Genomic DNA, 17,435 nt, shown 5'->3' with positions numbered 1-17,435 from the left:
CCCCTGCAGGGAATTTTTTTGTCCCAAAATATGCTCATCAAAATAATTAAAAAAGCTTTGTATTGATAATTTGGGATAACAATTTACCCAACTGTGTCAAAAAGGTATTTGAATTGAGTTCCTAACATTTTCATGTTTTTTTGATTCTCTTTTAACAGTAAATTCAGTATCTTTGCTTTGCAGACAAAACAAAACTTTTGTTTGAGGTTCCATCATGTTCGACCATTTTATGGACCAACAACAAATTAAACCAAGAAAATAATCATTTATCGCAGCCCTTTTTGACACCAATGTGATTGCAACGTGTAATCATACCTTGATGTAGCCACCGGTCGAGACCAGGAGGGAGTTGTCCGGTGAGAAGTGCAGATCAGTGACCCAGCCTCCATGGAGCGAGTCCAGGGCGTCTTTACCGTCCCGTGAACAAATCTTCAGCAAAGATCCGTCTTTGACACTCCACAGCTGTAATGGACAACCCAACACTATGAATCATCCACTGGGTATACTGACTAGATATTTATCACTGCATGCTGTAAATTGTATGGTGTATTTTTTAATAATTTATCATTCTTTAGTTCATTTATTTGTTATTCTGTCTTGTAAGTACTTTTTTTTTTCTTTTAAAAAATAAGAAAAGTTAAGATTGGCTGTTGCACACGTGCACATGCAATCAATATGGCGTTGGTCAAATAACGTGAAATTATCCATAATGCACTACATAAACAATATATACCAAAATAATGGTGTGAGGTCACTGTTGCAGCACATCATCTCTAAGCTGTTATGCACGTGTTCAAATGCCACGCTCATCTGACAATGACACATCACATGTTGGGCTATATTTAACTCTTGGTGTGCTTTTGTACTGAATGACTCAGATTTGTTTCCATAGAAACTGGGGTGAGATTTCAGTGCAGTTTATGTAACTGGATCTGAGTGATCGGATAATGGAGCAGGTTCAGCTCAAGTGGTATCAACCTTGAGTTGACTGTGGCAGTGTCACTGCGTCTCACACTTCCTCCATACTTTGAATATCTATGGTGTCTGCGCACTCGTGCGTTTGCCGGCAAGCGGTTGCCAATTCTAAAACCTCTGGGATCTAATTTGGCAGCCCAGTTCCTCTCCTTCGCCTCCCACTGTCAGACGTCTCCTCCTCTTCTTCCTCCCCTTTATCACAACTTCTCGCACATCCTGAGCCTCCTCCAGCAACGGCACCTCATCCTGGGAAGAAGCCCTGCCACCTGCCTTTCATCTCCTCTGTGCACTGCAGCAGTCATTGTGACACCTTAGTAAGCACTTCGTCAAGATGAGTAATGATGTGGAGATCCCCGGAATGAATGCTGACTGCTTTAATTGTTGCACAGCAAATAAGAGTTTGAGTAGTTGATGCAACTTCTCACACTAGTCACGTGATAATATTTGATGCAAGTATCTTGAGGTTTAGCAGGAACTCACTCTTCACCTTTCATCTGATATTTCAAATCAGTACCTCTACTTTTCCTCAAAATTCCCTCAGAAACGCTCTTCACCTTTTCATTTGTAAGCCTAACGAGTCTAAAACCTGCATGAAATTAAGGATAATTTGAGTGACATAAATGGCTGAATTGCTTTGAACACACACCCTGATCTCTCCGTTGTCGTCTCCAGTGGCGAGGCGACGGCTGTCCCAGGAGAATCGGCAGCTTCGGACGCATTCCTGGTGGCCGCTCAGTGTGTGGACACACTGCCAGCTCTCAGAGCACCACAACTAAAAAGCAGAGAGTAACATATCAAGAAAAACTGGGAAATATTGAATTGTTAATAAATGTCTGAATGTTCTTCATTCTTACACGACACTAGAATTTAACTGAGCGCCTTAACACAAAATGTCCTTGAAAGTGTGAAATATACTATAGATATGATTTAAATAGAAAAAATAACTTCATGAAGCTTGATTAAAGGAAATACTTTCTATGTAGTCATAACCAGTGCATTATGGTTGTGAGGACAAATAATCACCCCCAAATGTTGCTCTAGCACTGCATAACTGATGAGTGCTTCACTCTCTCTGCTGTTGACTTTCTCACTTACTTTGGATCTCCCTTTTTCTTCATTTCCCTCTCATCTTTGCCTTGTATGCATTGCTCTCTTTCTACTCATTCCTTTCTTTCCTTCCCATCTTCCATTCAAAATGTTCTCCCTTAACACAGTTGCTTCCTGTGCTGCACAGAAAATAACACGGCTCATAATTAGACTCTTCATTTGTGAGCTGGCTAAAAGACTGTGTCCGCACACAAAGTCCCATTCATTTGAAGGTCAGGGGAAAACAGAGAGAAAAGGAGTGAGACAGAGAGGAAGAGATGAAGGGAAAGGAATAAATGGAAGAGAACAATGTCCCTCTTTTTGTGGTGTCCAGCAAAGACATTCGTGCATTAACCCTTCTGGTTTGAACGGTAAATAGATATATACATTTGATGTTTGTTTTGAGCTACTAAAGCACCTCGTTCTGTAATAGGACTGGCTGTTAACCAATTATTATCTTTGGCAAATCCATATAACACACATTGTTTCTCACTGTCATCCACTGACATGAGCCAGGTTGTTCTGGAAAACAGTTGTGACTTAACAAAACAATTGATCCTAAAGTCCACTAAAATATAAATCAGCATCTTAACCTTTCTGGTTGGGTGTCGCTAGGGTCAACTTAGACTTTGCAAGGTAACTCAAAACTTCCAATATCAACTGAAAATGTCTTTTAGTAGTTGTTATAGTAGTGAGCTTTGAAGGATTAAACATGGCCTAAAATAAAAAAGGTGTTTCATTTTCAGAGTTGTAAAGGGACCACAGTGATGCATGCCCAGCACTGTTCACTGTTCTGTGGGTGAAGAGTAGGAGAAAAGCAATGATTTCAGAGCTGAGCTGAGTATTCAGCCTCCCAAGTCAGTCAAAGTCAGACCAAAGTCAAACACAGCGGTAATGGTAGCATTGGTAAATGGTAGCCTGGCAGAAGCTACGTCCATTCGGTATATTCAGATATCCCCTATAGCGATGCACCTATGTGCTGTAAGTAATCAGTTTGGGAGGAGGCTAGAGGAATGTTGCTGATGTGTTACACTGGCAGCACAGTTATGTCTCATTTCCTGAGAATGACTGTGCGTGTGTGTTCTTGTATTTGTTAACCCTAATCTAACCTTTTATGGCCCTAACCCTAACCCTTTTCTGAGTTCTGGTTAAGGTTATGGATAAGATTTGAATTTGTGGGTGGGTTAACAAACGGTTACGGTTAGGCATTAACTGGTAATGGTGTGTGTGTGTGTGTGAGCATGATCAACCTTAGCAGTCTTGTCAGCAGAGGTGGTGACGAAGAAGCAGCCATCTGGTGAGACGTGACAGGACAAAATGGCTCCCAGATGAGCCTCGATATCCTGCAGCTTCTCTCCACTTTCTATGCTCCACACCTTATATCAAGAAAAGACAGAGATGAAGTGAGCGACTGCTTAATGTTTGATTTCATGTTGCTGTCAAATGGGTTGTGCTTGTGTGACTGTGTCAGAGCATTACCTTGACAGTACCATCGTAGGACCAGGACAACAGTTTGGTGTTGGAGAGCAGAGAGAAGCCTCTGACCTGCTCTTTGTGACCCTGAAGTACTCTACTCTCCCCAGACTGCCACCTCCACACCTACAGGAGGGAGCAGAGATACACACAGAGAAAAGTAAACTTTTAGCCACTGTTGCAATATTCACATTTATGGATAAATACTGACATGTCACAATAAATTCTGTTCCTCATATAGACATCTTCTTTCATTCATACTTGCAACTACAAACCATATACTGTATATAAAATGGACAGTCTTCTGGTTTCCGATCATTGAGAATACACTGAAGAGCAAGAAGAGCAAAAATCCATCTTCCCAGTTAGAGGAATATAGAAGATAAAGCAAGGCTGAGTGGACACCACAGTGATTGACAGCCAGTATTGGAGTCAATAGGACAACGGCATCCTACTGCTGAGCCATGCTTTATCATCCATTTCCCTCAAAATGGTAACATACTTTGAAAACTGTCATTATGTTTTGCTGTAAAGAGTTGAAACTGGAGACTGAGACCATTAGTCTCATTAGCTCATTTTCCAAATACTTCCTCTTAAACAGAATTATTCTGCAAACAGTAGAGTCGCCCCTTGGTGGCTAACTGATACGTCCGTCATACTTGCAGGGTTTTATTTTCAAACCCAGAAGAATAAGGCTAATGTTATATGGCTATAAGTCATGAACAACATTCACCAATCATATGACTGGAAGCAATCGATGGTGCAATGCAGCCTTTCACAATATATACAGGGATGTGATATACCAATGAGTGCCGAAAATCAACTACACAACATTGCTTGCACAGCAGTTCATATTATTTCAGGTTGTTCTCTTCTATTTTTCTTCTAGTCTAAAATGTACCAGGTTTTTGATAATGCAAACTTTGGAAGTTCATTTCTATCTAGTGCTCATTTTATGACAGTGTGCAAATTTGTAGAGATGTGCGTTCAGCTGAGCTGAGGGAAGGCAGGTGTGACGGCATCAGTCAGCTCATCTTATCAAGCCCCATGTCTGCAATGTTCTGCCTTTTCTCCTTCTGAACTGAATCCGTCATTGGTCCAAAGGTTAGAATCCATCACCAGCAGCCAATGTCAACGTCATTATATCTCTTTACATTCACTCTGCGTCTGCACTGACATCTATATTCACACATTTCCTAGCAGGCACAGGTCAAACAGCATCAAATCTGAAAAGCTTCTGAAAGAGCAGTGGACAGTCCGAGGAAAGTGATGTTGCACTGTCAGGAGAGAGGAGGATGTGCTGCAGTGGACAGGTCTACCAGCAAAAAGACAAGATGAAGAAGGAGATAAGGAGGGAGGAGAAGAAAGGGGAAATGAGCAGCAGAGCATGACGGGTGGGGGTTGAGAAAGGGTAATGACCCAAAATACACACACATACCTGCACATAATCACAGGCAGGAGAAGAGTTATTGAGAGTGGCAAAGCCAAACACAAAGGAAGGGAAAGAAGAAAATTTTAAGAAAGGATAGGAGGATTCATCGTGGAGGGATAAGTGTAACAGGCACGGAAGGGAGAAAACACCTCATAGAACCAAAACAACGTGAGGATGAGCGATTTAATGGAGCACACACTTTTACTCAAGATGAGGAATGGGTATGAGGGAGAGGAATAATCAATAGCAGAGAAGAAAAATGGGAGGCAGGCTGGTGGAGGAGGTGAAAGAACACACCATGAATTGGGCAAAAAAATAAGGCGAGGCGAGAGAGACAGTGAGACACACAGAGAGAGAGTGTGATGGATGGGAGAGACAAAAAGAGGAAAACTGGGCAGACAGAGAAAAGCAAAAAATATTGAGCTGCACACCCTAATAGTGGTGTCCTCAGAGGATGTGATAAGTGTTTGGCCGTTCTGGCCGAACTGGCAGTGCAGCACCGTCTTATTGTGTCCCAGCAGAGTGGCCAAGAGCTTCCCCGAGGGCACCTCCAACACCTGGAAGGAAGAAACAAAGAAATATCATCACCACAAATATTCAAGTAAATAGTAACAGCTATGCTTCAGTTGGAAAAACTTACACAGCTTGTGTAAAACTAGAATAGCCAACTGTATATATCTGCAGACGCCAAAAGCATTCGCTCGTTGACTTAATGTCTGTTTCTTGTAAACTCTTGTGAAATTACTTTGCACAGTATTGATTAAGTCTATGATGATGATGATGACGATGTTTTTTATATCAAAACAGACACAGCTAATTCTGACCTTCTACCACCAAAGTCCAATCCGGTGATAATTGAGGCCATGCAATAAAAAATTCCTTCAGGTATTTTTTAATACACTCACTAGCTCCAACAACCAATGCCATCCATGTTCACTTAAATCACCTTCCTTCCCTAATTCTATACTAGGTTTGAACTTCAGCAGGTCAAATGACCTGAAGAGTTGCTGTCATGTGATTGGCCTATTAGATACTTTAATAAGCAGGGTTACAGATAATCTAACATCTAATAAAGAGATCGGTGAAGTCCTAGTGAATGTTTGTCCAACATTTGAAGAACTGTCCTCAACGAGTTTAGATATCATGTTCAGAAGAATGGGATGGATAGACAAACAAACTCAAAACACAATTTCTCTGTCCGTGTAAGTTTAAGAGCATCTAGGCAAGTCTCAAAGGATAGCTGAGTTTGCCAAAACACACTAAGTGAGGAAACCCGTTCCATAATGTTTCCTAAATAAAAGCAGCATATTGAGGAAGAATTAGAGGAGAAGAGAGACAAAGAGATGGCGCTGGCTTCATAATGATGAGCACATTAAAAAAGGAAGTGAAGTTGGGGGAAAAAGTGTGAGCTTTGTGTCGGACCCTTCAGTCCTGTCAAGCCCTCAGAAGGCTACTGAAGCTCCGACAGGCCTGCCCACATTACTGTGGGCAGGTATATGGGAACAAAAGAGCTTTGATGCTCAACAGATCCAATGTATTCTCACATGGGAATATTGTTCATGCCTAAAAAACTCCTTTTAATTAGCATGAGAGAAACTTTCACATACATATATTCACCGCTGCTTTTGAGAAAGATGTAAGATAAAAAGGTTGGTTGTAAATAATGTGGTCCAGGGCAGTTTGTGATGCCTCAGGACCAGACTAACTGTCAGTGACTTTGGCTTCCTGTTATCACTTGCACAACATCAACATTTTGAATGCATCAGACACAAGAAGCTGGGAGTGAGTTCTGCTCCGAAACACATGGATTATTCTAAGAGGTTTTTATTTCAATGCCTTCAGTTTCACTGCAGCAATCAGCAGCATCAGGACCTCCACAATCCAGCACCACAGCTCACTCTGGTGTCCACTCAAGGGACAACAAGAGGAAAAGTGTGTGGACTAGGATTTATGTCACATTTATGTTATTGTGCACTTCCTTCTACAATTGTTGTTTAGAGGAAGCATGCCTGAGGGCCTTAAATGAATCTTTATTTTAACTGGTAGACAGATATGTACACTAAATATCAAGTCTCTTCTAACACTTATAGTGAGTAAAAATGTGTGATTTCAACACAGAAAAACAGGAAAACATATTATTTTTGTGCATCACCTGTTGAAGCAATGAATTATGGACCTCTTTTCATTTTAAAATTAACATTGCTTTGTTCATCTTTGCTGCAATAAACCTTCCCTCTTAAATATCTTGGTTCAAGAGACCAGAGGAGAGACAGATGAAGAGCTGTAATTAAAATCATTAGCCGTGTGTTCATTAAGAGCGCAGGACCTTTTAATTATATAAGAGTTGCTCTCCGTTGTAAGGGGCTGGCCTGGCCACAGCACAGATGTGCCGGAGGACAGTGGGTGAGCAAGTGATCTCATATTTAATGGGGATTATCTGTCACTGCCGCATGTGCTTTACATGAAACAAGAACACACGTTTGCAAATGCACACCTGCCACAAAATAGCACAGAGAGCAGGAGGACTGACCAAACAATGACAGGGAATCAAAAGAAGGAGCAGTGTGCAAGAGCAACACAGTTTGAAAATGTCATTCAAGCGTCAGAGGTAAAAAAAAAGAAGAGAGAGTAGAGCAAAGATGGAGCTGAACTGATGTACATCAGACAGGATTGACCGTCACTCCCTAAAAAATGTCCTGCTGCAACATGGACAAGAGGTTCGCACAGACAGACAAACATGCTTTCAAACTATAGTGCAGCTCAGGCCACATTGACCGAACCTCACCCAAAAACCTACACCGATCCAAACCTGACCTGCGTTCTATATTTTGTTCTTGGAGCTAGACACCGTTAAGGGGTATGTTGAGTGTCAAGGTAATTGTTAGTCTGTATTTATGGTTACGGCAAATGACAAAGATAATTGTTACATCCAGGTGGACGAAACTACCAGCCCCATGAACACACGCACATATACACAAAAGTTAAATGCCTTAAGAATTGTCACCTGCAAAAATTCACACTAACTCGATCCTGGTTTATTTTTTGAGTTGTTGTGCAGGGAAAATGACAGCCTCCAAAGTGGATGGCTTCAATACCCTGTGTGTTGCATTCATGTACTGTCATATATTTTAAACCAGCTTCCAATAGAACAAGTTCTTATATACCTATTACACCTTATACCCATTATCACCTATTTTTCCCATTATATGTTTTTATTTATGAAACTTCACAGAAAGAATGCCCATAAGCACATAGTGTTTCAGCATGTTTCTACCTGTATAGTGCCGTCCTCTTGGCCCAGAGCCACAGCAGACAGCTGTCTGCACATGCAGGTACACCGGATCCTGGACGACTTCTCCTCTGACTGGAACAGCACAGATCCCGTCCTGCCATCACGTACCTGAGAAACACACACATAAAATAAGTTTTATCTGACCTTCCTAATATGGGCATAGCATAGTCATACCTGTCTACACTTGATCTCAGGCTCAAAGAAACATTCCAGTATCACATTCCTCCTTCAACCAGCCAACTGCTTTAAAGAAAAGATGCAAAAAGAAAATCTTTATTTTCCGTGCGACTCACCTGCAGTCTGTTGCAATTGTCAGCAGCTGAAACTGTGATTTCTCCGTCATTGAAGAGAACATCAGAGTCTCTCTTCAGACACACGGCAGAGGTCGTATGAACTTTCTTTGTCTCCCATAACTGTGACACCAGAAACATAAGAGTTGTGAGGTTTAAGGAAACACAGAAACCCTGTTTACCCTTTTATATCATTACATTTGAACCTTAACTTTAAGGTTAAGGTTCCTCTGCTCCTGTATTTAAGTAGTTAACGCAATCAACATTATTATTTTTTTTTATTCTTAGAGTTATTGTTTGTTTTTTATATATATATATACAGTACTGTGCAGAAGTCTTAGGCCACCATTAGATGTGTTGTTTTAGCAATGCTATAACGACAATAGAGGATAATTATTTCTATATCACTTTACTGGAACACATCCAGAAAATGTGTATGCAGTTTTTTGTTGTTTAAAAAAAACAAAAAAAAAACAAAAAAAAATCCTCTACAGGTGTGAAGTATTTAGCATGAGCTACCCATATACTTGAACAATAACACAGCTCTGTTAATACTGGAGTGGAACCTTAATTAATGTTACTGGTAAATCCTGTATTTGTCCAACTATTTCATTTAAAGAAATATCTGCTGTAAGAAACGTCTATTACGCCAGGTTTGAGCATTACATACACATGTTGCATGAGTTAAACTCATTGACAGCTCGCTAATATACAGTATAAGACCATCTTTAAATCACATCACTTCATTCCAAATTCCAATGATCACAGAATTTGACAGACAGAAAAAACAACAGAGCTGGTGGTGCCTGAAACTTTTGTACAGTACTGTATATACATATATATGTACATACATATATATACATACATATATATATATAACATCAGTTATAGGGAACAGAGCAGTTTGTATGCAAGTTCAGATCATTTAAATGAAAAGGTAAATAGTATGAACATTAATCATTTGAAGGTGAAACGTAAAGAATTTAATCAATAGTCAAGTTGAAATGTTCAGTGAGTTACCAGGAGGATTTTTTTATGTCACATGAGGTAATTGGAACAATAGAGATGGGAATTGGTCACGGTCAAACACTAACGAAGCTACATTTGGTCAGTCTTACTCTGACGGTTTGGTCATCGGAGCAGGAGAGCAGCTGTGAGCCATCAGAAGAGAACTGAACTCGATGGACCCAACTAAGGTGTCCGCTGCAGTCAGCCATCTTTTTATTCGCCTCCAGGTCCCACAGCTAGAAGACACGCACACATGCACACGCACACAAACACACACACACACACACACACACACACACACACACACACACACACACACACAAAGTCAAGTCAAATCTGTTTAGTTTTGCAGTTTCAAACCAGTGACATTCTGTGTCAAAGCCACAACCATTTTTGATGAACGCGATAACGTGAAATAAAAACATTATAAAACCGAGTTAAAACAGTGAGAGAAAAGCACTACAGGCTCCACTAGTTAAGACTCCAAATTAGGGCTGGGCGATATGGCCAAAAAATAAAATCCCCGATTTTTTTATACCAGATCCAATTTTCGATTTTAATCGATTTTTTTTTTTATAACTACTATTTATTATTATAATTATGCAAATGAATGACATTCTTCACACACACACAAGCACGCGCGCACACACACACAAGTACTAACCCTAACCGTTTCACATGAGACCTCTGACACCACTGAACAAAGTCAGCAATGAGGATTTCCTTAATAGCAATGATGATCTCCTTAATACAGCTTGAGATCAAATAAAAACAAAACATTAGAGATTTAAAACAGTAGAGTGATTGTAAATGTGAGGGAGAATGGTTTATACCTCCACAGCATAGTTGGAGAAAGCAATGGCAAGCAGCTTATTGGTGGGACAGGCATGACAGTACTGCACGGTGCTGAGACGGTTCGTTCTTATCTCCAACAACATGTCTGACGTCTCCACATCAAACACCTGGGAAATAGGGACAGACAAACCTATTAGAAATCAACTATTGAGTTAATTATCAATTATTTGATCATTGATATGTTGGAATATTTCAGTTACATATATACTGGTCAAAACATTTGTTCGAAATCCAGAAACACTCACCAAAACGGCATTCCTGGCCGCACAAATGATTTGTTTGCCATCTGCAGTCCAGGTGCTACACTTGACAGGGGCGACATCATCGCCCTCTGTAAACATGCTGCTCACATTGATTGTCTTCCACTCGTTTGCAGACGACACCTGAAACAGCTGCAACACGCGGAGTATACACACAGACGGTGAGAGCATGTCAGCGGTGAATGAAGCTCGAACAGTGTCTATTTATTATTTTTGGAAACAAAGTTTTGAAAAAATGCAGCTTTGGATTCACAGCAGTGATTAGGAAGCGATCTATCCACAATACCACAAACACAAGTTGGTTTCTCTGGTCATGTGCTGTTTTAAAATGAGTATATCCCGATGACTAGGAAATAGAACTGCACATCAAATATTTTTTGTGTCCAAGATTGGCCAAATTTACACCAAATATCCATTCTAATTTTGACCACTGTGGAATAAAACCAGCCACATTATAGCATATGATAATGTGGCTGGTGTTGAAAAATTTATGTAATTTACTCAATATTCAATTTTGTTGATATTGGCTCTGACTCTGTTATTTTGTTTTTGGCCTGACATTATGGAAAACAATAAATATACTGTCCATCTGATTATAATCTATGCAGAGCAAGTGTGTAACACTCACCTTAACAGTGCCATCATTGGAAGAAGTGGACAGATACATGTCATCGGGGGAGAAACAACAGTGGTTGACTGGCTCGAAGTGGCCAAACATGGTGTTCTGGGAGGAAGGCTTGTTCAGGTTCCACACCTATAAGAAAAAAAAAGAAATACAAATGAGGACTAGAGAAAGAGAGAGTGAAATAAAGAAAAAAAGAGAAACATATATCCTTGTTATAAGAAGTGGAACAATGTGGTTATTTTACTCGTTAGTGCAATTTATTTAAAGTAAATTTGGAAACAGATCACACAATGGACGGATAGGTGTTTATAACCTTGACATTCAAGAACTTGTCGTTGGAGCAGGTGGCCAGGAGAAGTTGTCGCCTCATGTTTGTAAACTGGCAGTGGTTGACCTGCTCTTCATGCTCATCTGCAAAGACCCGCAGCAGCATGGCACGCTCCACATTCCAAACCTTTGTGCAGAGATTTAGGATAGAAATCACAAAAATAAGTTTCTATTTATTCACTCTTTAGTTTATCTTTACATATATATGTTTGGTGCTGACGTCAATTGAGTTTGAAGAGATTAGCCCATCTTAAACAATTAAATAATGAATTTAGGCAGTGCAGCCTATGGTCAATATATGATGCTGATATTTTAGCTGTTATGCTTGGCCAGTTTAATCATTTAATTCCTCTGTTTACAATGTGTTGACAATGATAATTACTCAGATAAATGTCAGATAGTTATCGTGAAATGTATTGAAACTGTCTAAATGCAGTTTTAAAAGACTTTTAAGGCACTTTTCACACACCTGATGTAAAGAATTCATGGAAGTTATGGCTCAAAGTGCAATTGCACAGTGTATAGACTTTATATTGATATACAGTATATTGAACCATTGTTATATTGATATTGAATTGTTAATTGTTTATATTTGTTGATATTGAAGTGTCTTCACTTCAGTGCCGTGGGTAGGGATGTATGTGTATATGTACCAGAACCTTATATGTTTTGATTAAAAGTAAAGTATAAACTAAATATTAAAAACATGAATCCGTATGACATCTGATTGGGTTGTTTTCCACTTACCTTTACTTTCCGGTCACTGGAGCAGGTTGCAAGGAGACTGTCGTCTGAGGAGAAGGCACAGCAGAGCACCTCATCGTCATGGGCCTGGATCTCTGTGAGCTTCTCACCGGATGTGCTTTTAAACACCTGTGCACACAGGAATGATTACAGCAGCTATACACAGTAAAACATATTGCTGTAAAAGTAGACAATTAATTCAATATGACCACAACTGTTTATTAAATTAATTTGTGGATTCAGTGATCTGGGTGTTCTTTTTAACTAGTAAATTTGTTTGAACCTCTTTATTATCAGGCATTGCAAATGCTTTTGTATGTTATCTGTTTCCTGGGTCCAGATAAATACCCAAATTCCCTAATTTGTGCCAAATGTACTGCATTTTCATTTATTTTTTTCCCATCTGGACTTGAAGTGGAGTGCTCTTCAAATTTCCCACGAATTTGTCTCACAGGCAACAATTTGCCAGTAACAATATACACAAACACATATTCACAAATACACATGAGGAAAACATGTCTGCTTCGATACCTTGAGTGTCTTGCTGGCTCCACAGGTGGCAATCTTGGCACCATCATTGGAGAAGCAGGCAGAGTAGATGGAGCCCTGGTGGGGGTGGATCACCAGGAGGGACAGACTCTCTACACTGCTCTTATTCCTGAAAGAGAAAACACACACACACACACACACGTGTAAGAATATAGACCCTACTTTGATAAGAAGACTTTACATTGCATGTCATTTAGCACAGACCTTTTATCCAAAGCAACTTACAAGGGAATTGAGTACAACCCGCCAGGGGTGGAGTTGAACTTGCGAACATGAATTCTTTTGCACACAGAGTACCGGTCTTCACCACTGAGCCACTCGACCCCCTGGGTGTGGGTGTTAAGACCATCCTTAACACCCACAGGAAACAACTGTGTTTACCTATTTCTACGTCCTATTATGGTTACCTCCCTGTGGTAACTACATATTGACCAACCAATAGTACCTACCTTCCTACCCATATATGGTATCGACCTACCTATGTACTCCCCTACAGTACTTATGCACTTACCTACCTAATAATGGTCCCCTTAGTCTTTCTGTGTACTGTAGAAATATGTGCTTACAAGATTTACATCATGGTCAATGCATTCCTGAGACAAAACACCATAAAAAAAACATTTGCTTGCTTGCGTACAGCCAGTCAAAGTAGAGTTTCCCAGTGCTGACTCGTTTCTGTGCCTGCAGCAGAGCCTGTCTGTAAACTTCAGAGGTGGGTGGCTGAGACAGAGCAAGCTGCACCACGTCAGGGAAAGGACGCTGCTCCAGCTGGTGCCCGTTCAGAGAGAGGAACTCCTGGAACTGACTGCGCACCTCACTGTTCTAGGGGGACAGACAAAAACAAGTTCCTATTAAAAGGGGCACAAGTCTTGCTCCCTTACATAAGAAGACCTTTTCTTCATTCAGGATGGCAGAAGCATAATCACTGACTAATTCCTAGATCCAGTCACATACGTTCCCATTCTCCACACAAAATTCCATTTTTGATGTTTGCCCTAATCCTACTTTTTACTTGTCTAACCTCTTGTGAACTTTGATGATAATAAAAATCCATGTTTTCTTAGGTTTACAGCATTGTTATTGTTGTTAAATCCATAAATAAAATGTTTAATCAATATATACATACATATATATATATATACACATATATACATACAAACATATATATACATATATATATATATACATATATATACATATATATACATATATTATTGTGAAGCACTTTGTGCATGTTGGTGCTGTAATAATAAAGTTAGAAATCTATTGAGGTAGAGCGGATGTTGAAAATAATTAAATCCTGGTATTACGCGAGTGAGCACGCACACACGCACACACGCACACACAAGATTAATCCACTATTCTGTCAGAGAAGAACAATGACTTCCAACAGTGCATGTCCTGGTTAATCAAGTGTGTAGCCCCATGCTTCTCCACTCATGTCTGATAAACCATTTGCTAATTATTGAATCAGGACTCATGCAATGATTGGAAATTGGGAAGGGACCACAAGACAGAAAACAATGGAGGGCAAAAAAACTTTATAAACACTCTTTATAAAGCAAATAATCAAAAATGGCGTTGAGGGAAAATAACAGATGGATAAACTTTCTATTCAACTCACAGTGTTTCATGGAGAGAGGACAATGGACAGCTGAACCACCATTACTTTTTTTTTTTTTACATTATCTACACAATAATGTCCTGTTATCTGCTGACCTCTTTATCCAGAATTGGTCCATACTCCACATAGTCATTGATGAGGTGGGCTGGACCCATAATCTGGGCCTTGGTGCTCACCCAGTCCAGAGAAAACATGAGGGAGTAGAGTTCCTTTATAGTAAGAGCAAGAAACCATGACAAGTTGGTAAAAGGGAAATGCAGGTAGATCCTGAAGAAACAAAACTCTCTGTAGATTTTCAAATAGAGTGCATGTGTGAGTTTAGGCAATATGTATCTAATCATAATTAGCGTATTAAAAATAATGCTTTCCAATATGAGACTACATCAGAAATATATTATGCATAATTTCATCCCAACTCACCCACAAGGTGGACACTTCCTTAATTCTCAAAGGTTCCCACAAATATATATGATACAAAATTAATGCGATTAAAAATATCCATGGCACGAATGTAGGGAAAATTAAACGTAAAAGAGAATTCAATGAATGTTAAATAAAATGAGCTATGTTCTACTGTAATTGGGAAATGAGGTCTCTATAGCAAAATAATTGTTTTTTACAAATACTCATATGTCTGACTGTAACTTGCTATTAAGGAAAATAATTGGAACATTGTAAAAATGGTTATAAAACACAACACTGCCTCTAATGTAGTAATGTTGTATGTGCTACCTGGGAGAGGTTGGCGTTAGCCATGTGGTACGTCAAAAATCTGATCCAGTAAAGACACTCTTCATCTCCTGAGAAGGGAGGACCATCTTTGTAGTGCTGCTGATACTGATGTACCACTTTACTGTGAAGGCTCTGAAAAACGGATTCAACAATGACTTCTTAACTGTTACAATTTGAATAAAACACACTTTGTAATTGTGCTTATCAAAACCTTTAGCTTCTGTAAAGCTGCTGGCAAAGTGTGTGATATTTGCTGACGGAAAAGTAATATACAACCAATAAGTATGTTTGTTTAAGAATATAATTGCTTTAAATGAAAAAAAATGTTTGACTAACCCAAAACCAATGTTAAAAAAATAACTAGTACCGCGCGCGGTTCTGAACGGGTTCGAGCCGACCCACGCGGGTCGCCGTGTGCCACGGCTCCCCGCGTGCCTCGCGCTCTCACCCGTTCATTCACCGCGCGCGGTACTAGTTATTTTCAGTACTAGTTATTTTCAGTACTAGTTATTTTCAGCGGCGTCCCTGCGCATGTCGTTCCAAATTTTGAGGGGGATCGGGCAACGTATGACAAAGTTATAGGGCACTTCCTGTTTAAAATGGCAGACTTCCTGTTCGGTCAAGTGCGTGTACGTAAACGTGTTCAGGGAACTTCCCTTGTCTTACATATCAAGTTTTGTGCAGATCGGATAATCTTAGAGTTTACTTCCTGTTTCGGGCATTCCACTTCCTGTTGGGAGGTCATCTCTTGCAGACATGCTCAGGACAGGTCCCTGGTGTCACATAAAAGGTTTCGTGCAAATCGGACAACGTACGGCAAAGTTAGAGGGCACTTCCTGTTTAAAATCGCCAACTTCCTGTTCGTCTCCGTAAACGTGTTCAGGGAAGTTCCCTTGTCTTACATATCAAGTTTTGTTCAGATCGGACAATGTAAGACTTTACTTCCTGTTTCGGGCGTTGCACTTCCTGTAGGGAGGTGACCTTTAACGGACATGCTCAGGACAGGTCCCTGGTGTCACATATAAGGTTTTGTGCAGATCGGACAACGTACGGCAAAGTTAGAGGGCACTTCCTGTTTAAAATGGCCGACTTCCTGTTCGGTCAACGGCGTCTCCGTAAACATGTTCAGGGAAGGTCCAGTAACTCACATATCTAGTTTCGTGTCAATCGGACAATGTAAGACTTTACTTCCTGTTTCGGGCGTTCCACTTCCTGTAGGGAGGTGACCTTTTACGGACATGTTGAGGAAGGGTCTGGGGTCCCACATACTAAGTTTCAAGTGGATACAACAATCCCTGTTGGAGCAGCATCCAAAACTATAAATGTAATTCTGTCTGCTGTCACCAGGGGGCGCTGTATTTCAAAATGAATATTTTCATATAGACGTGTTCAGGGCCGGACTGTCATCAATCCTTGCAAGTTTGGTTCAGATCGGACCAGGATTGGCAAAGTTGTAACAGTTTGTTTTTTTAGAATTTTCTACCACCACCAGGAGGCGCTGTTTTCAAAATGTACCGTTTCAGCAACACAGTCGTCTTCAGCAACTAACCATCATCAACTATAGCAAGTTTGGTTGGGATCAGACCTTCCATCGCGAAGTTATAAGAGTTTCATTGTCTGTTATGAAAAATTATTATTATCTCCAATTTTGGCGCCCCCTATCTCGTACGCCATACAATATTTTAAGAAGCTTTTGATAACTTTTGATGCTCAACTCGTCCACATTGATCTCACCAAGTTTGAAGGTGATCGCACAAAAGCTCTAGGAGGAGATAATTGAAATACAAGCTGTCATATTGTCTACTGTCACCAGGGGGCGCTGTTTTCGAAATTGAATATTTTCATATAGACGTCTTTAGGGCCGGACTATCATCAATCCTAGCAAGTTTGGTTCAGATCGGACCAGGATTCACGAAGTTGTAGCAGTTTGATTTTTTGTCCCAAAAATCCGACTTTGCGTCGTTGCCATGGCAACACCGTTAAACGATTTGTCGTCATATTGATCACGCATCATCTACCATGTGTTTTGACCGTTGTCACCAATTTTGAGTGCGGTACGATTATCTGTGTAAAAGTTATTCCCGAAATTGTAAAAAAACTTTTTTTTGGTGTATTTTCTTTCACCACAAGGAGGCGCTGTTTTCAAACTTCACCGTTTTTTCA

The 17,435-nt window shown here is 40.1% G+C and overlaps 1 protein-coding gene across 1 annotated transcript in view; it reads right to left on the bottom strand.

The window, feature by feature from the left end:
- apaf1 (apoptotic peptidase activating factor 1) overlaps window positions 1-17,435 on the bottom strand; it is a 43,539-nt gene that overhangs the window by 14,714 nt on the left and 11,390 nt on the right. The window contains exons 10-26 of the mRNA XM_058625409.1: window positions 15,273-15,404; window positions 14,636-14,749; window positions 13,554-13,738; window positions 12,899-13,025; window positions 12,371-12,496; window positions 11,610-11,750; window positions 11,300-11,425; window positions 10,657-10,803; window positions 10,390-10,518; window positions 9,667-9,792; window positions 8,552-8,671; window positions 8,241-8,366; window positions 5,398-5,523; window positions 3,541-3,660; window positions 3,312-3,437; window positions 1,622-1,747; window positions 316-462 (exon numbers count right to left, since the gene is read on the bottom strand). Coding sequence (XP_058481392.1) covers window positions 316-462; window positions 1,622-1,747; window positions 3,312-3,437; window positions 3,541-3,660; window positions 5,398-5,523; window positions 8,241-8,366; window positions 8,552-8,671; window positions 9,667-9,792; window positions 10,390-10,518; window positions 10,657-10,803; window positions 11,300-11,425; window positions 11,610-11,750; window positions 12,371-12,496; window positions 12,899-13,025; window positions 13,554-13,738; window positions 14,636-14,749; window positions 15,273-15,404 — 2,244 coding nt within the window. The remainder of the gene's footprint in view (window positions 1-315; window positions 463-1,621; window positions 1,748-3,311; window positions 3,438-3,540; window positions 3,661-5,397; window positions 5,524-8,240; window positions 8,367-8,551; window positions 8,672-9,666; window positions 9,793-10,389; window positions 10,519-10,656; window positions 10,804-11,299; window positions 11,426-11,609; window positions 11,751-12,370; window positions 12,497-12,898; window positions 13,026-13,553; window positions 13,739-14,635; window positions 14,750-15,272; window positions 15,405-17,435) is intronic.

This window comes from Solea solea, chromosome 3 (genome assembly GCF_958295425.1).
Source record: "Solea solea chromosome 3, fSolSol10.1, whole genome shotgun sequence".
Taxonomy (NCBI): Eukaryota; Metazoa; Chordata; class Actinopteri; order Pleuronectiformes; family Soleidae; genus Solea; species Solea solea.
The sequence above is the reverse complement of the archived record's forward strand: the minus strand, read 5'-3'. Positions and strand labels throughout refer to the sequence as shown.